At 49.2% G+C, this 26,355-nt stretch overlaps 1 protein-coding gene and 1 pseudogene across 1 annotated transcript; one reads left to right on the forward strand and one right to left on the reverse strand.

Moving 5' to 3' along the window:
* Nucleotides 1-16,996: 16,996 nt before the first annotated feature.
* Nucleotides 16,997-21,904, reverse strand: LOC134562083 (zinc finger protein 239-like; annotated as a pseudogene).
* A 1,119-nt stretch (nucleotides 21,905-23,023) lies between these two features.
* LOC134562060 (zinc finger protein 239-like) lies at nucleotides 23,024-26,052 on the forward strand. The gene is made up of 2 exons (XM_063419520.1): nucleotides 23,024-23,487; nucleotides 23,673-26,052. Exons 1-2 carry the CDS (start codon nucleotides 23,319-23,321, stop codon nucleotides 24,503-24,505), a joined length of 1,002 nt encoding a protein of 333 aa, XP_063275590.1. The 5' UTR covers nucleotides 23,024-23,318; the 3' UTR covers nucleotides 24,506-26,052.
* The last annotated feature ends 303 nt before the right edge of the window (nucleotides 26,053-26,355 follow it).

Here is a 26,355-nt window from a genome sequence, read left to right on the forward strand (position 1 = left end):
CTAAAAGTTGTTGCACATCTTGTAGATTGTGGATTTCTGTTCTGATCTGTATCTTCTGCTGCCTGATTGTTTGCTCCGTGATCTTCCATCCTAAATATTTCCATGGCGCAATCTCCTGAATTTTTGAGGTGGAGATTTCCAATCCTGCGCCTTGCACTTCTGCAATCACTCTGTCACGAGCTTTTTGCAGTTCTTGTTGTGTTTGTGCTGCGATGAGCAGATCATGTAATGAACAATCCTTGCTTCTGGATGTTTCTCTCACACTGGGGACAAGGCTTGCGCCACAAACCATTGGCATATCGTTGGTGAGTTCTTGAGGCCTTACAGAAGGACCATCCAATGATATCTTTGCAGGAGCTCCTCCCTGTTGATGCTTGGGATGGAAAATGCGAATCAAGGAGCATCATCTGGATGAAGTGGGATATTAAAAAACCAGTCCTTGAGATCAATGATCACAAGTGGCCAATCTCTTGGGATCATTGAGAGAGTTGGGAGTTCAAGTTGCAATGGACCCATTTCTTCAATGACCTCGTTGATTTTTCGAAGGTCATGAAGCAGTCTCCATGAGCCTGAGGTTTTCTTGCGAATCACGAACAGTGGAGAGTTCCAGGGGCTGTTCATTGGCTTGAGGTGTCCTTTTTCCAGCTGTTCTTGAACTAAATTTTTGAGTGCACTCAGTGTTTTCCGTTCAAGGGGCTACTGATCCACCAGACAGGGTTGTCTGTTTTCCAAATCAGTTTCAAAGTGGCGAGTGCCACAGTGACCCTTACTGAAAATCCATGTCTAACTTCACGCCCCATTGTGCCAAAACATCTCTCCCCCATACCGTGATGGGTTTTTGCACAATGAATGGGCAGATAATTGCAGTCCTTCCACCAGGTCCTGAAACAACAATTGCGTTCTCACTCTGCAGACACAGGGAGCTTCCCCCTATGCCTGAGTGAGAACTCAGAGGTGCAATCAAATTCCATTCTCTGGGCCAAAAGATGTACGATATAATGGAAACATCGGCCCCTGTGTCAAGCATTCCACTGACTGTGACCATCTTCCCACCATAGGACAACTCACAGGTGATGATGGGTCGATCCCAACCTATGGGCTTCACCCATGAAGCATGAATTTCCACATGCTCCACAGATGGAAAGTCTTGTTGGCCGAATACTGGCATGACCTGTTTTGCATCATGGAATGGCAGAGCAATGGCTTTGGCTATTGAGGTATTTTCCAGAATGACCAGTGGTGTTCGAAGAGGTGTGGCTAAAACTGTCAATTCTTCATTACGATTTGCTGAGACAATGGAAGGGTATATGATGAGTCCTAGAATGCTGCTCCTATCTTAACCTATGATTAAAAATTCTTGTCTCTTGAAAGATGTTCCAGTGACTCCCATGGAGATCACTGCATGGTTCCCATCAAAAAAAATGTTAGTTTGGAAGTTGCCAAGTCGCATTGTGCTGCTGGCGGCAGCAATTCTGGATCACTGGGGATCCTGCAGATTGCCCGACTTGAGGGCATCTGATTGACATTCCCCAAGAATTGTATGTTTTGCAGAACCTGGTTTGGAGTCATCACTATCACTTGTGTTGTTGCGCACTGGCGGCTCGCGCTCTTCTTCAAGTTTCCCGGAACTGGTAAAGGTGTTCTGTCTATATCTGTCTTGGAGCGACACTTCTTCGCAAGATGTCTTCCTCTTCGGCATCTCGGACAAAGGCCTATCTGTTTCGTGGCTTTTGCGAGCTCTGGACAATGTATCTTGAGATGTCCTTGTTTGCCGCAATTATAGCATGTTGCTTTGGAAAATTTTGTTGCCGTTGTTTCCGAAGAATTGGATTGATGAAGTGCTGCAAGAACTTCTTGAAGTTCTCATTCTGAGCTTTGAGAATTTTGTCGATCTGCTCCCCCAAAAGGCTTGCTTGAATTGATGCGACATGTTGAGATGTGCCCACTTTGCTGCATGCTTCCACCATATCTGTCAGAGAGGGTTGACCTGGCATGGCGCTGATGATGCGCTTGCATTCTTCATTGGCATTTGCAAAAGCAAGACTTCGAAGTAGGTACAGTTTTGCCCCTTCATCATTTACTTGTCTGTCCACTGCCTGCGTGAGGCGATCGACGAATGAAGTGAAGGGTTCCGAAGGACCTTGTTTGATGTCAGTGTAAATGCTCTCGGGAACTCCCGCTGGTGGGATTTGCACGATTGCCTTACGTGCTGCATCTTTGATATCTGTCAACACCCCTCGTGGTAAGTTTCTGGCTTGCTGCTGTGGGTTGTCATTTGGTGGGTCTCCTGCCATTTCTGCCACGGTGAGAGCTGCGTTTGGCCCTCCTTGATACTTGTTTCTGAGATCTCCAAGGGCTCTTCTCCATTTTGCATCCCATATCAGGATTTGTGAGTCTGTAAGAGTCATTGAAGCAATGGATCTAAGATTATATGGTGTTAAGTCGTATCTGTTGAATGTACCTTTCAAGAGCTGCTTGAAGTAGGGTGATCCAATACCATTCTCACGCATTGCTCTCATTAAGTCTCTTACTACATCATAATTTAGTCGTTCCCATCTTGGGTTTTGACGCTGTGCATCAAAGGTCACTGGAATTGCTATACTTCCTGTGTCTGTCATATCAAAGTGTTTTTCCTTTAATGCTTTCTTTTTAATTTCATTCCAGTCCGTTGCTTCAGATTCTTGTGGATCTATATAAATGTACTGATGATATGGAGTCAGTTGCTGTGCTTCTTGCCACGATATGACATCTTCCTCCCCCTCTTCTTGCTGAGGATAGAAGAACTGCTGTCCTTGTGCAGCACACTTGGGAAAGGCTCTTCTTTGTCGACTAGATTGCTTTGGCTTTGCTGTGTAGCTGCCTTTTGCCAGAGGAAAAGGTTGAAAAAATTCTGCAGGAGAATCTTGAGAGAACTCCTGAGCACAATCTCTGAGTTGAAGGAAGAATTACTTTATAAAATCTTTTGAAAGTAGATTTGCTTGAGAAGCAAGTGGAATTCCTTGTGAAGCTGTGATTCTGATGATGTCATCATCATCGTCACTATCTATTTCTTCTTCTTCCATGTCTTCTTCTTCTTCTATTTCTTTTTCTTCTTCCTCCTCTTCTTCTTCTTCTTCAGGTTGTGGGATATAAAAATCTGTATCTTCTTTAAAAGGTGGTAAAAATTCTTCTTGTTGCTTTGGAGGTTGTTGTTTTTGCTTAGGAGTCGTTTTTCTTACAGAAATCTTTCTTTTTTATGAAATCGGGAAAAAATGGTGTAATTTTGGGGTTCCACCAATAGGTGGACCTGTTGCTGCACAGGCTGGGTGCAGTTTTAGAATTTCACCACCAGGTGGCACTGTCGCTGCACCGGCTGGGTGCAGTGAGTCTGTAGTGTTTTGATTGGATCGCTGCAGCGTGACCGTGTTGCTGCATACTTGCTTTTAATTTTGGTTGTGCGCCAAGGTGGGATGTTGATTTTGTGTGATGTTTGGTGGCAGGAGATGAGCATGGTGCTGCTTGCGCCTGCTGCGAAAGAACGGCGCCCGGGGGCAATCCCCTCCCTGCTCTGGCCTCGTTCCTGCCTCCCTTTGCACAATGACGTTCTGCGACCCCGCCTCCCTTTGCTCGCGCGCAGTGACGTGGCCTGACACTGTTCCCATCCCCCCACGCGCACTGACACGGTGCGGCCCCGCTTCCGCTTCCTGGATCATGGTGACAATGGCTCCCGCTCCCGGCTGCATGGCGAGAGCAGCGGGCTCCGCGGACATTTGCGTGACGCGATCCAATTCAGCCTCCCCCGGTTTCACAGCGTGCGGAGGCGACCCCTCCCATTCATGCCCCTTGACGACCTCCCCCAGCACAACGGCAGTGCCCGTGTCCGCTTTTGCCTCCAGCTTGAGCTGTGCAGGCACGGGCAACTGCTGAGTCTGCCCTGCGTTTTTTGGAGTAAGTTTTATTTCACGAAAACCGCACAGAAGTGATTCATCCTCATTTTCTTGCTGTGATGGTTTCAAAGGCTATCACCGCGAGGCCTAGCAGGAAATGAGACTCGGGGAAGACAGGTCTGGGTAGACAGAGGATGCAGGGCAGAAGACTCGCCCTTTGTTTATTATACCTAATATATACCTGTAGCAGGGTGACCATGGATTGGAGAGTGGTATCCCCACCTCTCTACCACATTGGTCAAGGAGACTGTCACACAGTCTTGTTTGTCCCAGCATGGAATGTGAAAACAATGGCTATGTTTATAGAACATAGCTGGTGTTTACATGAAAAGAGCGTGAGAAGGTACAAACCTTCTGCTTAATATGAAACGCTCACTAGCTAGGAAAAACTCATGGCAACAAAAGGTGACTGTGAAAGTTCGCCTTCTCCCCATTCGATTTCTTCCTCCTCTGTTTCGAACCCCTCCTCCTCCCCGCTGATGTTTCCCTCCCCGTATCGGGAGTCTGTGGACTGCTCCTGCCCGCACTGTGTGCTCCCCCCCGGCCCTGGTGGTGCGGCTGGTGTTCCTTCCCCTGCCCTTCCCCCTCCCTCCCTTGTTTTGCAGTGGGGGATGGGGAGGGCAGCGCGGAAGGACCGCGGGCAGGCCGCCTCGCTTTCCTTGCCGGGGGGAGGGGTGGGGCGTTGAATGGGCGATGAAGTTTGGGCTCTGGAGCACTTACATGTCTCTCTCTAGGTTTATACTCGTGTGCAGAGGAACCAAGTTCATAAAATATCATATCAAGGTGCTTCTGCCAAGCAGGATGAATAAGGAGTTGTAATTTACCTGGAGGTGGTGATGAAGTTTGGGGCAGACTTATAGATTGTGGTGGAGTTAGGGGAAGTGCTAGAGACTGATCTTCAGCATTCTCTCCACCTTCTGGGGTTATGGTCGAGGTTTGGGGGGGCTGCTGCTCAGAGGCCTGAGAATCTGGTTGCTCTTTGCCTCTCTGCTGCCGTGGGAGGTTTGATTTCTCCCTGGTATGTTGTGTTATTATTTCCAGCAGTGCTCGTGCTGGTGCCAGTAATTTGAGAGCTATCTTATCTCTCTTTGTGGCTTTTTGATATAATTTTTGTTCACCTCTTTCCAAAATTCCGTTTGGAACAGTAGTTCCGTTTTACATTGTGGAATTTCAAGGCGAATCCATTTCAAGAGAGCTCGTAGCTCCTTATTAGATAGAGCCGCAGGCTGTGCGCCAATGATGCTCTGCAGAGATGATAAAATATGTAACTGCTCTTGGGATACATTCCCCCCCATGATCTGGGTTTTTGACCGGTCTCACCTAGATTCAGTCTTTCCTCCCTCTGGAACTGGAACCGGTTTTGTCCCTTGCTGTCCCGCAGCTGTGGGATGACGCAGCCCGGGGCCCCTGGGTTCACGTCAGTCTGGCTGAAGTTCCAAGGTCAGCAACCTGCTGAGTCTGTTCTTATCTTCTAGTGACGAAGTTTTCTCTTGTTCTGAGGGTCCGTGGCTGCTGAGATGTTTTTGGGCGCCACTCTCTCAGGGTTGCTGTTCCCTGAGATTCTCCTCAGGGTTGCTGTTCCCCGAGGTAGTAAGGTTTTCTGTCTTCTCTTCACAAGCTGAGTCCACCAGTCCGTGTTATCAAGGTTGTTTATTCTTAATTATCTATCAGTTCTTTCCCAGCTTTGCAAGGCGTCCCTGGCAAAGCAGGACACGCAGCAGGACTGGGGCGGATCAGAGAGCCCCGCACCTTATGTGCAGTACCCTTGACCAAACCACCGTCCAAAACGTACTTTTTATTTACAAAATTGTACCAATGCCTACTACCTGTGCTAACATGTCATTTCTACTCTAAACCAATCTCTAAAATCCAACTCAGCAGAAGATGGGGGACGAGAGCAAGAACAAGGAGCACGGGGGCCACTCCCCAATTCCTCCATCTTGTCTCCTCAGCCCCATATACTAAAAACCCTAGCTTCTATATTTACATTCTATAATAAACTAGCTACTGCTTATTTTAAATTCTTAGGGTTTGTGATTCTTCCTGCATGTGAGTGTTCACTCCCACGGACAGGAATCAGAGGCAGTGTCCTCCTGGGCTGTGTGTGACTCTGGCTGACCCCCTTGTACAGATCCCAGACCCCCCTGTCCAGTTTCCAAATTCTCCAGGGCAGCCAGAGGGATATCCTGGACTCCAACACCCGATAATGGACCGAAGGTAAAAGACAGAGGCGCTCTTTTTCTTCCTCAGCACCATGGTCCCACAGCTTTATTGTAGAACCCAAACTCCAAGAGAAAGGAAAAGAGACAGAAATCCACATGGCGGGGGGTTTAAGCCCGAGGAAAAAGGGTAGGGAGAGGGAGAGGAACCACAACCAATGGGAAACTATGCAGGGAGGGAGAGGGGGCATAAGGAGGAATCAAATAGGGGATACCAAAACCCAGAGGGAGTACAGAATATACCATGTGCAAAATATAATGAAACTATTTTTGTGTGCAAATATGACAAACCACCCAGTGCAATATAATAACAAAAAACCCCCTAACTATTTAGTGCACTTCAACGCCTCACCCTTTTTTGTTGAAACAAACCTAAAAGAAAAGTGTTGGGCCTATTTTGATGCAGAATATGAATCTGTCCACCACTTGTGATCTGCGGGCAAGTCAGGCTGCTCTTGGTCTGCAAACTCTGCATGATTGACTTCTGAGGTAGTAGGGATTAAACTGTTGAGGATTTTTAAAATAAGGCAACGTGGAACTCCCAACACTAACACAACTAAGAGTGAAACAAAAAAAACCCACCAGAATTGTTTTAGCTATTAAAGTCCACTACCCCGAGAGTCCCCAGCCTTTGAACATCCCGCTTAACCAGTCTTCAGATTCTTGCTTTACTCGTCCAACTAAGCCTTTTAGTTCTTTGAGGATAGTGTGGACGTTTGATGCTTTTGATGTTAAATTCAGGCAATAGGGTCCTTCAAATTCCTGGCACTCATGTCCATGCAGCAGCAGGAGGAAGTCTATGGCTGCACGATTTTGGAGTGTGGCCTGCCTGGGAATCTCCTCGTCTTCTAGGACAGTGGATGTCAAGGTTGCCGGTTTGACTGAGACTGTGCCTTCTGATCACCCTGATCGGGGAGCCCGGCTAGCAGGCACAGCAGTCAACTGGTGACACTCCTCAGTGCCCTGGGGTGCTGAGGGGCGGCTACGGGCGTTACCCTGTGCATGGGAGGGCTGTGGTCAGGAAAAAGCAAAGGCTGAAAGAGGACTCTGCACACTGGTATCAATCCAGGTCTTTATTGGTGACTCCAGAGAGCCCCTAGACACAGAGGGTACAGACTATGCAAAGGCTGTGCAGAGAGGCTCTGACTCCAGGCTTGGAGCCAACAGCCCCTTTTACAGGGAGGAGGGTACAAGCGGGAAAACCACTCATCAGCCAATGGGGGAAGGCTGGGGAGGGAACGGGGTACATAACAGATGATGAGGATAACCACTGAGGGTAGATTAGGGAAGGGACTCTTGCTTTCCAGCCTATCACTCAACGCCCTTCTTAGAGCCTTCTAGAATAAGGGAAGAGTACATAAAGTGATGGAGAAGGGATCAGGGAGGGGGTATGAGGATTGGCATATAAAGATGATGATACAAACTCTTGATGATTACATGATAGAAAAAAAACCTTAGCAAGCCAGAACAAAGGTAAACAAACTCTCAGGTTTAACCCCCTGAGATTAGGGTGATAAATCGTCTCTGCCCTTTGATGAGTCGCGAGCTGGGTGCAAAGAAACACACGGAGTCTTCAGGTTTCTTGTGTTCAAGGTCTCGCTCTCTGTTTATTATTCTTATCTCACAAGCTGTTCTTGTGCCCTGCGGAGCTCCGTGCAGCAGCAGTGGCAACAAGCCTCTCCCCTCCTCCGGGAGGGTCTTGGCCTCTTATACTACATATTACGTTTCTATTATTTACAATTAATCACCAATACCCAACACCTATGCTAGACAGGTCATATCTGCTTTGACCCTATCCAAACGTGCCACCTTCACAGCAGAAATGTCGGACCAGAAGAAGAAGAAGAAGGACAGGACCATGGCCCGAACCCTCTGTCTTGTCCTCTCGAATCCACACACCCAAAACACATGCACCCCCAGTGATAAACTGGTTACTATCTATTTCACACTTTGGTGACTTGTAACTCCTCCTGCAGTGTAGGTAGTTTCTCCCATGGACTGAAGTCAAAGCCTGCATCTCCCTGGGCTGTGTGCCAAGGCTTACAACCCCCTGTACAGGTCCCAGACCCTCCTGTAAACATTCCAAAGCCCCCTGCCCGGGTCGCAGACCCCTTTGACAGGGTCCTTGACCCTCCGGGGCGACCAGAGGGATGCCCTGGACTCCAACAAAAATGCATGGGACCCCTGGGCCAGTCACAATAGGGTGTTTCTTTCACTCATTTCCAGTCAGGCTCACATCAGCTTCCACCAAAGTAAAATCCTGTGATCCCTCTGTTGTGACAGCAATAGAGAGAGATTCTGCCCCACCATGTCTTGATGGGATTAATGTGCACTCTGCACTAGTGTCAACCAAGGCCTCATATTCTTGTGGTTCAGATGTGCCAGGCCAACGAATCCACATAGTCCAAAAAACACGATTTTCCCTAGCCTATAACCTGGCTAGAGGCAGGGCCCCTCTAAGCCTGGTTATCCTTCTTTTCTTGGGCATATGTCTTGGAAGTTGCTTCAAGGGGATCAGACAAGTCACAGAATCACAGAATAATGAGGTTGGAAGAGACCTCTAAGATCATCAAGTCCAACCTATGCCTTAACACCTCAACTAGACTATAGCACTAAGTGCCATGTCCAGTCTTTTTTTAAACACATCCAGAGATGGTGATTCCACCACCTCCCTGGGAAGACAATTCCAGTGCTTTATTACTCTTTCAATGAAAAATCTTTTCCTAATATCTAACCTGTACCTTCCCTGACGTAGCTTGAGACTGTGTCCCCTTGTTCTGTCAGTTGCTGCCCGGCGGAAGAGACCGACCCCCACCTGTCTACAATCTCCCTTCAGGAAGTTGTAGAGAGCAATAAGATCACCTCTAAGCCTCCTCTTCTCCAGGCTGAACAACCCCAGCTCCTTCAAGCGTTCCTCATAGGGCTTGTGTTCCAAGCCCCTCACCAGCCTTGTTGCTCTCCTCTGGACACACTCAAGCATCTCAATATCCTTCCTAAACTGAGGGGCCCAGAACTGGACACAGTACTCAAGATGTGGTCTCACCAGCACCGAGTACAGGAAAAGAATGACCTCCCTGCTCCTGCTGGTCACACAATTCCTAATGCAGGCCAGGATGTCATTGGCCTTGGCCACCAAAGCACATTGCTGGCTCATATCCAACCGGCTGTCGACCAGCACCCCCAGGTCCCTTTCCGCCTGAACACTGTCCAGCCACAGTGTCCCCAGCCTGTAATGCTGTAATATAAGTCATCATCATCATACCTGGCAGTTCGGCTACAGGCAACTGGAGCTGCTTCCCTTTTGGTGGAACTTCCTCTCTGAGTCTTGCCTCCCTTCAGTTCATGCACCCGTTGTGTCAGAGCAGCAGTAGATTTTCCATCCCATGTCCTCGTGTTTTCTCCACAATAGCGCAGGAAGAACCACAGCTCAGCTCATGGGGTGTGCCTCCCTTTGCCCATCTTGGGCAACCATAAGGTGGTTTTCGGTGAAAACCTCGGGACAGTATTTTGATATATGTCCAGGTTTCCTGCATCGAAAGCACGGTCTCTTGTCATTCTTGTTGTCCTGTGATGTTTTATTTTGCTGGAGTGCTGAGCTGAGGCCTTCAAGGGCTTTAGCAAGTTTATCCTCCCTTGTTTGTGCTTGAAATGTGAGAGCTTTTTCAAGTTTTTCTCCCAGAGCTTCTGTCTGGATCGCAGCTATATGTTCGGGGGTTTCAATTTTGTACAAGCCTCTAATATTTGAGGCACAGTAGGTTCAGCTTGATTTTGGATGACCTTTTTGCATTCCCCATTCGCATTTGCATAAGCAAGATTACGAAGGAGGATTGGATGGGCCACATCGTCCTCACATTGTCTCTCCAAAGCTTGCATCAAGCAAACAATAAATGCTGCATAGGGTTCAGCTGCTCCTTGCTTTACTCCTGTATAAGTTCCCTCAGGGATCCCAACTGGTTGGGTGAGTAGCAAAGCTTTGCGAGCAGCATTTTTAATGTCCCTTAACACAGCTCTGTCTAGATCTAGTTGATCCTCTGGCCTGTCATGTGGTGATCTCTGGCCATATCTGCCAACATTACTGCAGTGTGAGGACCACCCGCATAACTCTCATGTAGCTGAATCAAAAATCTTCTCCATTTTGATTCCCATAACATGTATTATGACTCGGTCAGTATTAAATTGGCAATGTAACGACAGTCATGTGGTGTTTAGTCCACATTTTGAAATACTCCTTTTAATAATTGCTTGAAATAAGGCAAACCCAGTCCACTGTCTTTAATAGCTTTCCTCAAATCTTTAATATCATCATGGCTCAGTGGTTCCCACCTTGGATTGACCCCTCCTCTGCCATATCTAACTGGCATAACAAAAAGTGGTTTCTCAGCCATCTTAAGATCTCCTTCCCTAAGTGCTTGATGTCTGAGCACAGCCCAATCTGTCAGGGACTCACGCTGAATTCTTCTTGAAGGATGCCTTGATTCAGGCAGAGGTGAGGGGTGTTCCGAATCTGAGGAAGAGAAGTCTCTTTGCTAATTTAAGTCTGGTGGGTCTGAAGTTGATGTTATAAATACCAAGCCAATTCAAATTAATAAAATAAAATTTTATTAATTAAAGAATTACAGGACAGAAATTTGGGCAAACCAGCAATCGGAAGCACAGTGCTGATGCCTGGGATTGACACTGGGTGAACCTCAGTTACGGCCTCTATCGCACCGTAATTCCCCTCATTCACGAATTGGCCCTTTTTGGGGTCCCTGTTTTATACAGTTTATTTGGCCAGCAGCAGAGGATTTCCCCACAATTCTTTTGTCTTTGGGTTGGTTTCTTCGTATTCATCTCTGCCATCTGGTCTGCTGAATGGGTTTTCCCGCGGAAAGATGAATGATAAGTTCGTTCCTCCGGTGTATGAATGGGAGGTGAAGTTCTGAATGAGAGGTGTTCTCCTAATCGTATCTCCTGCAATGGCCAGGTACTTCACAGTTCCACTGCCCCCAGAGGACTGATTCCAGTCTTGATTTATTCTTTATTCTGGTGTCAATGGTGGGCTTCCCGATTCCCAGCAGGGTATTGTCTTTCCCAGAATAGCAGCCTCTGGCTGTTGCCCATCCTGAAACTAGTCGGTTTCGTGCCTGACCACCTTGTGTATTTTGTTTCACAAAATACATTCACATTTTATATACACCAAAAAACACGCATTAATATACGATATTTATTACAGTTGATGAATCAGATTTGTTCTGTGAAGCAATATCATTTATGTCTCTGCTTTGGTGCATTACAATCCTGTGGTGTCTCTCATTAATGTCCTGTGTAGTTGCTTCTTTTTGGTGTGTGCCCGCCCTGTTCCCCCCTCTTGTTGAAGTGTTGGTATTGTCCAAGTCCTGTGTAGGGTTGGGGGTTTGAAGCACGCGCAGAGAGCATGATGAAGCAGTCCACAAAATGCTGTGAGCAAGCAGGCAGCGGCGTAGGCGCTGAGGGCAGGACGGTGTGATTTGGTGCAGGCATGGCGTCATTCCCCTGCACAGGTTCTTTTCCACCAGTGGTAGAATCCGCGTGGTTGCGTGATGGCGGCATGGGTGCTAGCAAAGGCCTTCTCGATCGCGCTCCTGGGTGACCGTCCCCGGTAGCTGGTGGCAAGTTGGGTGCTCAGTTTCTTGTGTTGTCATCAGCCAGCGGCAGCGGTGGCTCTGGTAGGAGGAGAGCCACGGCTGCCGTTAGACAGTGCAGTGTTTATTGTACATATTCACTGGTTCGCCTTGCAAGCCATAAATTTTTGCATGGAAACAGAGTTGACTCTAAAAACTTCTGATCTGTACTGCTGAGATTTGGAGAAGGTCCTCTTTAATCTCCTCCCTGAGTTTCTTGTGGTTCTCCTCCATCTTATCTCCTGGTTTCTGTAGATGCGTTTCCACAGCTGCGATTCTGGCATGTGTTGGGCCATGCATGACATCTGCATATGCTCAGAGCTTCTTCACCATATTCTGCACGGTCTCCTCAGTGTCATCCTGCTTCATTACTGCTAAAGCAGAAGTGGATTCTCATGGCCCAAGTCGTACAAGTTTTCTCCACATCACATGGCACCATGTACATGAGTTCTAGTGTTGATGTCATCTGAGAAGACAATCTCTGCCACTGCCATTTCCCTCAAGAGTTGAATCCCTTGTTCTATGGTCTTCCACTGGGTTTGCTGCATCTAGAGATCATCTGCACACAGATATCTTTATGCCCCACTTCCTAGGACCAGTACCCAGAGACTGTGAGGATGAGCCCCCTCATCATTCCCTGGTTGATAACTGGATCAAGTGACAGGGATCCCAAATGTCTCATTTCAGTGCCATCCAGAATTGTAGCCTCGCCTGCAGCATCCCAAAGACGGACTAACCAACTGATTCTAGATTCCTCAGGTTGTCGCCTGTAATCCTTTCTTAGGCCCCGAAGGTCCTTCGGGGAGAAGGAATCAATATTGGCTTCTGATCCTGTGCCAGTTGTTTGGCTTCTGATTTTGATGAAGGTCCTTCTCCTGGATCGCCGTTGTCCGCTGGCCGATGGGTTTTGTGTGTGTGCTTCTTTGCTGGAGCAATTACCACGGGCTTAGGCTTACTGTCTGGTTTAGCTGCCAACTCAGGCTCAAGTTCTGGTTTAGCTGCTGGCTTCATAACTGGGGTTTTGGCTGCGGTAGGCGTTGATTTGTATCCCTGCCCCCCGCCTCTGCTGCCCTACAGTATCTAGCAGTGTGCCACAAGCATATGCCAGGGCCCAGCTTATTGCAATGAGTTTTTTCTCCTTAGAGTCATCATGGCAGTACTCCTCCAGATATTTCCCCACCTCATCTGGGTTCTGAATTTGTTCACTTGAAAATTCCCAGGCTGGGGGATCAGAAAATTCCTTCAAGGTTTGGCCCATTCTGTCCCTTTCTGCACACCACTCAGGATTTTCCACGCCTGGGTCTACTTCTGGGTCTATTTCTGGGTCAGGGGTCTCATCAGCCCCTCTGAAAATCTCAGACCTCACCCTAGAGAAGCTACAAACCATATAGAGGAAGCTCACCAGATGAAATACCAGGAAGGTGGTATCTTTAACATTCAGGTGACGCTGAACATTCTCAAGAAGTGATGTAACAGATTCAAAAGAGAAGAGGGAAACGAAAGGCTGAAAAGCTTCATCCCCTACTCCTTCTCTAACAAACTGGGTACAATTACTAATAAATCCCCAAAACATGGTGCTGGAACTAGGACACAGGGTAGGACAAAGGAACAACAAACCAAAAATAGCTGGCACAAACTCCAGTACCTTTATAGACTTCCTATAAATCATGATTGCGGAGCCTAACAAAATAGCAATATTAATTTGTGCACCTCTAGTGTAAAAGCCATGGGTTAGAGACAACACTGGAGCTATTTCCAGATGAGAAAACAAACCTAGGGACCAGAGAGGCATTAAAACCTCAAAAAAGCCTAGGGAACAGAAAGACAGGAAGGACTCCATTCCTAGAGACATTATGAATTCAAGCAGCAACATGGCTACTGACAGTTTTATCCCCACACAAAGTACAATCGAAATGCAATCCATAATCAATACAAGTTTTTTCCACTCTCTCCAGCCCCACGCGGGGCACCAATAACATAATGTATTGTCCTGGTTTAGGGCAAATTTGGGAGGCAACCTCTGAATAGGGTCCCTCTGGAAAGCAAACCCAAAAGGCCCCTTGCCCCAGCTGGTCCAGGAAAAGAATTTCATTGGAGAAAAGTGGAAAAAACCTATTTATTTTATAATAAAATGCCCACGAGCATAAAGAATGAATAATATGAAACAATAAAACCTCTCACTCCTCTGAACAGAGATGGTAAACCTGAGAAAATCCTTGCTGTGGGTGGCTCAGCTCACTCAGTTTTTATCAGTCCCAGTCCCTCTGGAGGTCCAGGCCCGCTGGGCCGCAGGTAGCAGCCCTTGGTGCTCCTCTGGGGTTTTCATTCAGGAGCAGATTGAAAGAGTCCCAAGAAAAAGGAAAAAAAAAAGAAAAAACAGTCCAGGGAACTTCTCTGCCCTAGCTAGCTAAAACTAACTAAAAAGCAGAAAAAGGATCTCTGTCACAGGCACTGGTCTGTGCTTCGGATGAACACAGTCCGGAGAGAGGAATGTGCAGGAGGAGAGCTGTTCTCAAAATAAACTTGGCGCTTCTTCTTTCCCTGCTTTGCTCTCACAGCCAGCGTTAAAGGCACAGAACTCAATATACAGCACAAACAGAACAGACGAGCGGGGATACCAGCATCATAAAGTCACCCTAGGACAGCACTTGGAGTGTATTTTCTTAAAATTAAAGCTAAAACCTCTACTTTATGTACACGTGGCTTAATATATTCTAATTTCTCTAAAGGCTTGAATTCAACCCCTGTACTTTTCTCTCTCTGTGGAGAATCCATGGAAACATGGGCTCCAACATTTGTCTACACTACTGTGGAGTTAGTAGGCAACTGTACAAGACTGATTTTTGGTAAGATTTTGAGAATTCTTCATAACTTTATTTCTCACATTTGTTTTTTAGATGATAAAGGTTTCTTTGATGGTTTTATTTATTATCTGTTGTACACCCCGAAGTATATAAGGTACTACTACTAATACTACTATTTAAATAACTAATATATATGTAAACTTATTTTACAATATTCTTTTGATTAAGGTCTAAAGTTCTATCTTTCAAACAAATTGTCTAACTATGACTCATTGTCTTCTTTGATTAGAGTTGTTTTTCTATGTTTTGTATGTTTTGTATGTTTTGTATGAGAGTAGCTTTTGTATGTTTTTGTGGATGGATTTGGAATGGTTAGATAGGTTTATATAGCATAATTCTTTAAATTCTTTACAAGCACGTTTAGGTGTTAGTAAAACAAAATTAATCGCTGCTTTGTTTTGTAGGGTGGTATGTGTAATACTGCTGACATTTGTCAGCATATTACTGATTGTAATGGATGTGGCATTAGTTGGTAATTGTTGTGGATATTGGTCAGCTCTGGAAAGATTACTCCAACAGTGAATAATTATAATAAAAACTTGAGTTTCTATATGCAAAGTAATGGGGAGTATATTGAGGAACTGCTTTCTTGCTAATTACTAGCTGAAAACGTGAGGCAGAAATCTATTGTTAGAGAACTGAGAATTTCAAATTCTTGGGGTTTGGATATTGTTTTGGGAAGTTATTTGGTTTAAATGTCTTAGTTACTCATGGGATTGTTCTCATTAGTAACTTTGGTTTATTATTAAGCTGCTTTTTGGTTAAAGGGTCAGAATGTATAGGTATTGGTCAATCTTTTACTGGCTTACCCCTTTTTTTAAGTGTAAATAGGTAATTGTAAAATCCTGACTTGCTAAGGGTAATAATCTTCTTTTGGCTCTGATTATAAATTGTGATTGCAATAAACTGTTTATAATAACTATAACTTATAGTCAATAACTATATGATATATATTATAATACTTATATTAACTCTGAATATAATAAATTTCTTTTTCATATTTGTAAAAGTTGTTTTGGGGACCTATAAGAAAGCGTCATTGTTAAACTTTTCTATTATCTTGCTTAACATATTTTTCTACTTGCTAAGGCCTTGCTCTACTCAGCACAAAAAGGACAGTCTTATTGTTCTATGTCCTCATTCTTGTATCTTTTTTAATTTATGCCTACATCTGCACTGCTATGAAAGCTTTCTGCTTTTTCTATTTCCCACACCAAGGAAGCATTAGGTGGAACACGACTTATTATTCACAGATGTGGGGAGTTCACACCACACTGATCTCTGGCATTTGTACTGAGCCCTGTAGCTACAAAACCACCAGGGCCCCTCACTCACCCATCTGCAGGGGCTGCACCTTGGGGGGTTTATTTCTTCTGTATCCTGCAGAAGAAATAAAAGGGCTGGAAGTGGAGAAGGGGGAAATGGGAATCTTTGGGGAAAAACCTCACCAACAGGGGGATGCTGAGAAAGCAGGGAAGGTCTCAAGCTTTTGAGCAGAGACTCCTCACCAGCTCTGTCTTCCTGTCCTGTCCTGCTGGACACTGAGCACAGGGGCTGCAGTGGGGTGTCACAAAGGGCTCCTCTGTGACACAGCCCCTGTCCCCACTGTGACACAGCCCCTGTCCCCACTGTGACACAGCCCCTGTCCACAGCAACAGCTCCCAGCGATTGTTTACGTGGAACCTCCCCAGTGACCACTGCCTGGGCACAGAGGCTCTGGGTGTCCCTGAGGGGCATGGGGACAGCTCACTGCTGAGCACACGGGTGCTCACGAAGGACCTCCAGGCCCCCTTTGCCCTCCTGTCCCCTTGGGATGTCCCTGGTGCCCTCCAGCACGCCCCAGAGCCCTGTGCTCACACACCCCCGTGTGCCCCAGGATGTCCCTGTCAGTGCCCCGCAGAGCCCCGACAACACGACACGGGTGAGATTTGCTCAAGCCTAACAGAAATCCCCGGGGTTGGCACCTCAGCTCTTCTCTGGCTCGCACCGTCAGAAGAGCTGGTGCAGAAAAGAGGACAAAGGAAATGGAACTTCTTCCACTGAGTTTGCCCTTTCTGGATCTGGCAGCTCCCAGCAAGGGAGATTCCCCTCTCGCTGGTTTTCACTCATTTCTGCTCTGGGACCATGATGGTGAACAGCCTCTTACAACCACAGCCCCTTCTCCACTCTGAATGCTCCACTGCTTCCAGCACTGCTCCACTGGGGACCCTTCCTGAGGCCTTCAGGGCACCCCAAGTCCCTCTGCAGAAGCAGCCCTGGACTGGGGGTTCCCCCTGGGCTGCAGTTCCAGTGGTGCTGGTCCCAGTAGCCCGAGGAGCTCTGACTTGTGCTCTGATGGTGCTGAACAGAAAGTCTGTGCTGAACCTGGAAAACCTCGTCAAGTTTGGTGTCATTTTAAAGTGTGCTAACCATGGAGTTTCTTTGTGTTTCCTGGATTTCTGGGTAGACCTTGTCAGAAAAATCCACAAACGCCAGAGGTTTGTGTTCAAAAAGGACACAGAGGAGTCCTTCAACTTTATTCGAATAAAGGGAGAGAGTCAACCAGGGCACAAGTCCATGGGGTTTTTCATTCTCCAGCTGTCAGAGGACGCAGCCTCCTTTTATCCTAAACTGCCAGCAGCACGTTGCCCTCTTCCTTTTCCCATTGTCTGAAGGAAGGTACAGCCTTCCTGAGCCACCCACCACAAATTCCTCCTTGAACCTTTTCTTTTTTCCCCAAAGTTCAGCAGTCCAGGCTGGTGCAGACCCTTGTCTGCTTCTGTCTGGGCTCTTCGACTGAACCTGCTGCCCGAAGTCAGTGGAGACATTAAGGTTCCAAAGACCTTAACACCCATAACCTTCACCCGTCAAATTATTTTGTAAAGACATTGATGTAAAGACATTAGCACACATCTTTCCTCTCATTGCTGTGTGGCTGCTGGAGGAGTTCCTGGGGCAGTTCCTGGGAAAATCTGCAGGAGGGTTCCCAGATGGGTCCCAGGCAGCTCCCGGGTGGGTTCCTGGCGCCGGAGGGGCAGCAGAGACAAAAAAAGCTGGTTCCAAAGGGGCTTCACTGCTCCTTGTGAAAAACAAAGCTCACTCTAGAATTTTTTAAAAGTTTAATAACAGGGTAAAAGAAGGGCAGTATTTCCAGCTCTGGGGGCTTTTGACGAACGGCCAAAGAGCAACAAAAAACCCCTTAAAATCATGTTCTCCATATACTGTTATATTGCTGGGGTTACATCCATATCCATTAGCTTATACACTGTTTAAACATTCCCCAGAGCCTTGGATGTTGCAGAGGCTCTTCGTGTTCAGGTTTCCCATCCTGACTCACCTGTGTGACATCCTGAGATCAAGTGAATTAATTTGATTCCTTCCCGTGATTTCATCCTTGGTGTTTCACACTTTTCTGATCACAGGAGTTAACGAGCTCTCCCCCAGTCTCCTCCGGTGCTCTGTCTTGTGTCACTGTTATCCCTCGGGCAGGGCAGGCAGTGCATGGCCTCACACTCTACATCTACTCACACAAAAGCCTTTGCACAGCTTCTGTTTTGCTAAGGTCTAGAGTACAATCCGTTCATCACAGCATTATTTGTGTAAGCAATACATAGACATTATATTTATTGCACTACTATTTCTGTGAGCAATACAGTTCCTACTTAAAGTGATATATTACATTGTATTATCAAGGAGATAAAAAGACGTACAATTTGTACCATTTCTAAATACTTATGATCAATAACAACATGCAAAAGCTAATACATAAATGCAGATGCCAATGTTATTTTTATAAAATAATGTCATTTGTAACAGGTGGAAGTGGGGAGCACTGGGTGCTGCAGCTCTGCCCGGCAGCTGCGCAGTCCCAGCCAGAGGAATTTCTATTTCTTTTCCTCTTTGACACCTCTTTTCTATTTCTCTACCTCACATTTCTTGTTCAGGGTTAAAAATGAAGCATTTTTAAGCATTTTAATAAAGGATAATAAGGGATAAAACAGAAAGCAAAAGACGCAGGGGCCTGGCAAAGACAGTACACACCCACTGCTTCAGTCTGCAGTCTTTTATACCGTTGCAGATGTATTATTTCCTCAAGTGATTTAGCAAATTTAGTTTGAGCTGGTTGACCACAGTCTTAATTCAGATTTTCTGCAACTTCGCACACTTCAGTAGTTGAACACTTTGGAGCTCCAGGGTGGTCTCCTGATGCCACTCTAAGGGGTTTTGCTATTTCTCCTTTTATGCTCTTCTGCTCTCCGTTTATGCTATCTTGGACATATATATTGCAATAATAATTGTATCTTAAAATACATCCTTTGCAAGCCCACTTACATCTTGTGAAAGCCTCTCTTCCCCTTTTACATTGATCACAAGAATTTACAAATTTCTCCTACTTCAAAGCACTTTAGAAGGCATCATATTTATTTACAAGCAATTACAATTCTGCAATTAAAGCAAATAAATTATAGTGAAATCCAACTACTACAAGATTGTTTATTCAATTATTCAATAAAATAAATCTGCAATAAAATCCATAGGCTGTGCTGCTGTGGTCTCATTTGCACCTCACTGGGGTAGAGGCGTCTCTCCCTCCTGCCACTGCAGCCCACGGCCAGGGGCCCTTCCCACTGCAATGGTTCTGGGATTCTGTCAGGGACTCACTTTCCTTTTCTTCTTCCCTCTGCTTGGAGCTGGCAATGGGCTGGAAAATGTCCAGCAAACCAACCTTTGCTGTCTGCTTTGTCAGCCTACACAGCTTCAGGACCTTGTCACCTGCCCCTTGGGCACAGCTCCCCTGGGCAGCAGGGCAGAACCGGCACCCTGGGAGCCTTGGGAATTCCCCTCTGGGATCCACGGCACACGCTGGGATGATCTGGAATTTCAGTGTCCATGACACAGCACCCCACGGCCCTCCCAAGAGCCCTGAGTTCACTCAAACCCATCATCCCCCACATTCCCTGGAAGTTCAGCCCATGTCCCCACCCATGTCCGTGTGCCCTGATGTCCCCACCCATGCCCGGTATCCACACCATGCCCCCAATCTTGGCTGTCCGTGTCCCCACCCGTGTCCATGTCACCCTCATGTCTCCATCCATGTCCATGTCACTATCCATGGCCACGTCTCCTTGAGCTCTTTTTGTATCCAGGTGCCCACAGGAGGCCAGGAAGATGTGGAGACCACCAGCCAGCTGTCTTCCCACCATGGATCACCAGGACCATGGATCTCCAAGGCTCTGCCCAATGGGGCTCACTGGGGATCATCCAATGGGCTCCTCCAACGGGGGATGGAGTTGAAGCAGTGCACAAAGCTCTTCCCGCACGCGGGGCACTTGTAGGGCTTCCCTTCCTGCTGCCTCCATTGCTCTTGGGTCACGGCACAGCTCTGGGACAAGCTCTTCCCACACTCAGGACACTGTTAGGGCCTCTCTCCGCTGTGCATCTGCCGGTGGACAAGCAGCTTGGAGTGCTGGATGAAGCTCTTCCCACATTCTGAGCACTTGTAGGGGCATTCCCCAGTGTGCACTGTCTGCTGCATGATCAGGCCAGAGCTGTCACAGAAGCTCTTCCTGCACTGCCCACACACACAGGGTCATATCCCACTGCACAGCATCTGGTGGCCTTTGAGGTGGGAGCTCTTCATGAAGCCTTTCCCACATTCTCCACATTTCTAGTGCCGTTCAACAGTGTGGATCCTCCTGTGCTTGGATAAAGTGGAGTTGTCAGTGAAGCTCTTCCCACATTCCCCACACTCATAGGGCCGTTCCCCGGTGTGGATCCTCTGGTGGACGATCACGCTGGAGCTCGTAGTGAAGCTCTTGCCACACTCCCCACACTCATAGGGCCGTTCCCCAGTGTGGATCCTCTGGTGGACAATCAATTTGCAGCTCCTAGTGAAGCTCTTCCCACATTCCCCACACTCATAGGGCCGTTCCCCAGTGTGGACTCTCAGGTGGATCATCAGGCCAGAGGTGTCTCTGAAGCGCTTCCCACATTTCCCACACTCGTAGCGCCGTTCCCCAGTGTGGATCTTCTGGTGCCGGACCAGGCTGGACTTTGCACAGAAACTCTTCCCACATTCCGAGCACTGGTGCAGCTTCTTGCCATTGTGAAGCTGTTCATGCACCACCAGCTCAGAGCTCTGGCCACATCTCTGGCTGCCTTCCTGGCACAGGGTGGGTCCTTCCTCCTCGGAGCACCCTGGCATGGGTTTGGAGCCCCTCCTCGGGCGGGATCTCCGCGGCTTTTCCTCCCCGTTGCATTCCTGTGCCATGGAGCCGCTCAAAACAGCCTCTTCCACGAGGTTCTGCTGAGGGGATTTGTCCTCCCTGGCCTCCTTGTCTGGGGGAGGAAGGACAAGGACAGGATGGGATTTGCCTCCGTGCCAGAGGGAAGGGCAAGGAGATCCCCCCAGTGCATCCCCGGCAGGACGGCGTCGGCAGCGGGGTTGTCCTGCAGCCGGGGCCAGGCTGGGCTGGGAGATGGAGCAGGAGAGAGGGGCAAAGGGGCACTGACTTCCTCCTCACCTGCCTGGGGTTCCCGGGACAACTTCCTCCTCCTCACAGCCTTCTCTTCCTCCATCCAGCCAAAGTCTGGCACTGGGAATTCCTGGTTTGTGGGAAAGACATTCTGTGAATGCATTGGCTTTGAAGGTCCTGCTGTCCAAATCATCTCCAGAAGTCACCGCATGTCTGGTGTCCATAAAATCCTCCAAAAAATCAAGGAGTCCAAAAACACTGTCCCCGGGCTTCCCTGTTTCCAGTGTCCTTCCTTTGGGGTTATGGGGGTCCCTCTTCTCAGAGCTGCTGGGGGGCCCGTGGGTCCTGGGGATCCCCCCTCTCCCGGACCCTGCTTCGGCTCGCTCAGGGGGTTTTGGGGCTGCCGGGGCTCATCCTGCCCTGATTCTGACTCGGCTCCCAGCTGTCCCAGGGTCCCCTTCCTCAGCATTCCCCCACTCCAGCCACTCAGCGCTTCTTCCCCCACTCCCCGACAACACTTTCACGCTCGGGGGGCCCGGACCCCCCTCATCTCCAGCCTCCACCACCCCTCCACAAACACTCCACGCTGCAATCTGCGAGTTCCAAACCCCACATTCCTTCCCCTCCCACACCCCACACCCCCCCAAAAATAAAAAGCCAAAACCCCCCAACAGTACCGGGGATCCCGGGATAGATTTGGGGCGAGCTTCCCCTCCCCGTCACCTGCGGGCTGCCGGGCAATGCGATGCGGTCGCGCCCAGCGGAGCTGCGGCCTCAGCGGGCTCGCCGTGGAACACCGACCCTCTCCCGCTGCCCCTCCTCTCGGTGCTCCTCGTGTTGCTGCTCCTCCCCTTCGTCTCTCCCTCCTCTTCCTCCCGCCCCTCCTCCGCCCCCAGCCCGGGCCCCCCTTTCCCGCCCGCTCTGCCCCGCGGCCGCCGCAGCGCCGCTGTTGGGTAGGGGGGAGCCCCCGGGAGCCCCCGGGGATGGGCGGGGGGCTCGGGGCTCCCCCCAGGGCAGACCCGGCCGTGCCGTCCCCCTGCCCCCCGAGCCCAAACTCCGCTCCCGGGGGTGCCTGGCTGCCAGGGGTGGCACAGGGGGGTGGGAGTGGGGAGCGCTGGGCGCTGCGGGGGCAGCTGCAAGCCAGAGGTGTTTCCCATTGCTTTTTCTCTCTGACACCGCTTTCCTATTTCTCTACCACACACTTCTTGTTCAATGAGAGAAACGAAGCCCACTCCTCTTAAACAGTTAAGCGTTTTAATAAATGATAATAAGGGTGCACACTGTCCCCAAGCCCCCTACCCATCCCTGGCGGGGTCTCCCCACCCAAACGCCGGTGCTGCAGCGGCCGCGGTTCGGGGAAATGGGGGGAAGGGGGGTCGTGCTGGTGGTGGAGGAGGAGGAGGAGGAAGAGGAGGGAGAAAGGAGGAGGAGGAGCCGGAACAGGAAAAGAGCGACGGAGTTCGACCAGGGGCGCGCAGAGCCCTAAGCACCTCCGGCCCCCGCAGCATTGCCGGTGACCAGGGAGAGGGAGCTCACCCCAAATCTGTCCGGGGGTCCCCGAGAGGTTTGGGGTTTTTTTTTGGAATGGCGTTGGGAGCTAAGAGATTCCAGAATCGCGCCGCAAATATCTTTGCATGTTCCTGGGAGGTTTGGGGGAGGAGATGGGGATATTTTCAGATCTTGCAGGAGTGCAAAGCTGAGCCGTAGCTGCCCCTGGGTAGATTTTGGGGTCCCACGCAGCGATCGCGCGGTGCCGGCGGAGCGGGACGTTGGTTTTGGGGATCCCGGGAGAGGCGGGGATGAAGGGCGGGAGGCCCGGAGTGGGGAGGGGGGCGATGGCAGAGCTGGGGCAGCTCCGGCAGCCTGGAGGGGTGGTGGAGGCTGGAGATGAGGGAGGTCCGGGCCCCCCGAGCGTGAAAGTGTTGTCGGGGAGTGGGGGAAGAAGCGCTGAGTGGCTGGAGTGGGGGAATGCTGAGGAAGGGGACCCTGGGACAGCTGGGAGCCGAGTCAGAATCAGGGCAGGATGAGCCCTGGCAGCCCCAAAACCCCCTGAGTGAGCCAAAGCAGGGTCCGGGAGAGGGGGGATCCCCAGGACCCACGGGCCCCCAGCAGCTCTGAGAAGAGGGACCCCCATAACCCCAGAGTAAGGACACTGGAAACAGGGAAGCCCTGGGACAGTGTTTTTGGAGTCCTTCTTGATTTGGAGGATTTTATGGACACCAGACAGACGGTAACTTCTGGAGATGGACAGCAGGACCTTCAAAGCCAATGCACTCACAGAATGTCTTTCCCACACCAGGAATTCCCAGTGCCAGACTTTGGCTGGGTAGAGGAGGAGAAGGCTGTGAGGAAGAGGAGGATTCCTGCGGATCCCCAGGCAGGTGAGGAGGAAGTCAGTGCCCCTTTGCCCCTCTCTCCTGCTCCATCTCCCAGCCCAGCTTGGCCCCGGCTGCAGGACAACCCCGCTGCCGACGCCGTCCTGCCGGGGATGCACTGGGGGGATCTCCTTGGCCTTGCCTCTGGCACGGAGGCAAATCCCATCCTGTCCTTGTCCTTCCTCCCCCAGACAAGGAGCCCAGGGAGGACAAATCTCCTCAGCAGAACCTCGTGGAAGAGGCTGTTTTGAGCGGCTCCATGGCACAGGAATGCAACGGGGAGGAAAAGCCGCGGAGATCCCGCCCGAGGAGGGGCTCCAAACCCATGCCAGGGTGCTCCGAGGAGGAAGGACCCACCCTGTGCCAGGAAGGCAGCCAGAGATGTGGCCAGAGCTCTGAGCTGGTGGTGCATGAACAGCTTCACAATGGCAAGAAGCTGCACCAGTGCTCGGAATGTGGGAAGAGTTTCTGTGCAAAGTCCAGCCTGGTCCGGCACCAGAAGATCCACACTGGGGAACGGCGCTACGAGTGTGGGAAATGTGGGAAGCGCTTCAGAGACACCTCTCGCCTGATGATCCACCTGAGAGTCCACACTGGGGAACGGCCCTATGAGTGTGGGGAGTGTGGGAAGAGCTTCACTCAATGCTCCAGACTGATCATCCACAAGAGGATCCACACTGGGGAACGGCCCTATGAGTGTGGGGAGTGTGGGAAGAGCTTCACTACGAGCTGCAAATTGATTGTCCACCAGAGGATCCACACTGGGGAACGGCCCTATGAGTGTGGGGAATGTGGGAAGAGCTTCACTAGGAGCTGCAAATTGATTGTCCACCAGAGGATCCACACTGGGGAACGGCCCTATGAGTGTGGGGAATGTGGGAAGAGCTTCACTCAGAGCTACAGCCTGATCGTCCACCAAAGGATCCACACTGGGGAACGGCCCTATAAATGTGGAGAATGTGGGAAAGACTTCAGAAAGAGCTCCCACCTCAAACGCCACCAGATTTTGTGCACTGGGATATGACACCCTGTGTGTGTGGGGAGAGCAGGAACAGCTTCTGTGACAGCTCTGGCCTGATCATGCAGCAGACAGTGCACACTGGGGAATGCCCCTACACGTGCTCAGAATGTGGGAAGAGCTTCATCCAGCACTCCAAGCTGCTTGTCCACCGGCAGATGCACACTGGAGAGAGGTCCTAACAGTGTCCTGAGTGTGGGAAGAGCTTTGTGCACTGCTTCAACTCCATCCCCCGTTGGAGGAGCCCATTGGATGATTCCCAGTGAGCCCCATTGGGCAGAGCCTTGGGGATCCACGGTCCTGGTGATTCATGGTGGGAAGACAGCTGGCTGGTGGTCTCCACATCTTCCTGGCCCCCTGTGGGCACCTGGATGCAAAAGGAGCTCAAGGGGACGTGGCCATGGATGGTGACATGGACATGGATGGAGACATGAGGGTGACATGGACACGGGTGGGGACATGGAGGGCCAAGAATGGGGGCATGGTGGGGATACGGGCATGGGTGGGGACATCAGGGCACATGGACATGGGTGGGGACATGGGCTGAACTTCCAGGGAATGTGGGGGATGATGGGTTTGAGTGAACTCAGGGCTCTTGGGAGGGCCGTGGGGTGCTGTGTCATGAAACTGAAATTCCAGATCGTCCCAGCGTGTGCCGTGGATCCCAGAGGGGAATTCCCAAGGCTCCCAGGGTGCCGGTTCTGCCCTGCTGCCCAGGGCAGCTGTGCCCAAGGGGCAGGTGACAAGGTCCTGAAGCTGTGTAGGCTGACAAAGCAGACAGCAAAGGTTGGTTTGCTGGACATTTTCCAGCCCATTGCCAGCTCCAAGCAGAGGGAAGAAGAAAAGGAAAGTGAGTCCCTGACAGAATCCCAGAACCATTGCAGTGGGAAGGGCCCCTGGCCGTGGGCTGCAGTGGCAGGAGGGAGAGACGCCTCTACCCCAGTGAGGTGCAAATGAGACCACAGCACCAGAACCTCTGGATTTTATTGAAGATGTGTTTAATTGAATGTTATAAACAGTCATGTAGTAGCTGGATTTCACTGTAATTTATTTCCTTTAATTATAAATTAGTATTTTCCTGTGAATAAATATGGTAAGTTCCACACTGCTTTGAAGTAGGATAATATTTGTAAATTCTTGTGAGCTGTTTTAAAGGGGAAGCAAGGCTTTCACAAGATGTAAGTGCGCTTGCAAAGGATGTATTTTAAGATATAATTATTATTGCAGTATATATGTCCAAATAGTATAAATGGAATGCAAAAGAGCATAAAAGGAGAAATTGCAAAACCCCTTAAAGTGGCATCTGAAGACCACCCTAGACCTCCAACGTGTTCAACTCTTGAAGTGTGCAAGGTTGCAGAAAATCTGAATTAAGATTGTGGTCAACCAGCTCAAACTAAATCTGCTGAGTCACTTGAGGAAATAATACATCTGCAATGGTATAAAAGACTGCACACTGAAGCAGTGGGTGTGTACTGGCTTTGCGGGCACCTGTGTCTTTTGCTTTCTGTTTTATCTCTCATTATGCTTTATTAAAATGCTTAGAATTTTTCAGAGGAGTGTGCTTCATTTGTCACACTGAACAAGTAATGTGACGTAGAGAAATAGGAAGGAGGTGTCAGAGAGGAAAAGAAATAGAAATTCCTCTGGCTGCGACTGCACAGCTGCTGGGCAGACCCGCAGAGCCCAGCACTCCCCACTTCCACCTTTTAAAAATGACATTATTTTATAAAAATAACATTGGGTTCTGCATTTATGTATTAGCTTTTGCATGTTATTATTGATCATAAGTATTTAAATATGGTACAAATTGTAACTCTTTTGAACTGATTGTTAATATAATATAATCTATCAGT

The sequence above is a fragment of the Prinia subflava genome, chromosome 26 (genome assembly GCF_021018805.1).
Source record: "Prinia subflava isolate CZ2003 ecotype Zambia chromosome 26, Cam_Psub_1.2, whole genome shotgun sequence".
NCBI classification, from domain to species: domain Eukaryota; kingdom Metazoa; phylum Chordata; class Aves; order Passeriformes; family Cisticolidae; genus Prinia; species Prinia subflava.

Bases quoted from the DNA above. Each gene is read 5' to 3' on its own strand.
- LOC134562060 (XM_063419520.1), top strand. From the start codon at position 23,319: ATGGACACCAGACAGACGGTAACTTCTGGAGATGGACAGCAGGACCTT. The intron at 23,488-23,672 runs GTGAGGAGGAAG...TTCCTCCCCCAG, and splicing joins TCCTGCGGATCCCCAGGCAG to ACAAGGAGCCCAGGGAGGAC.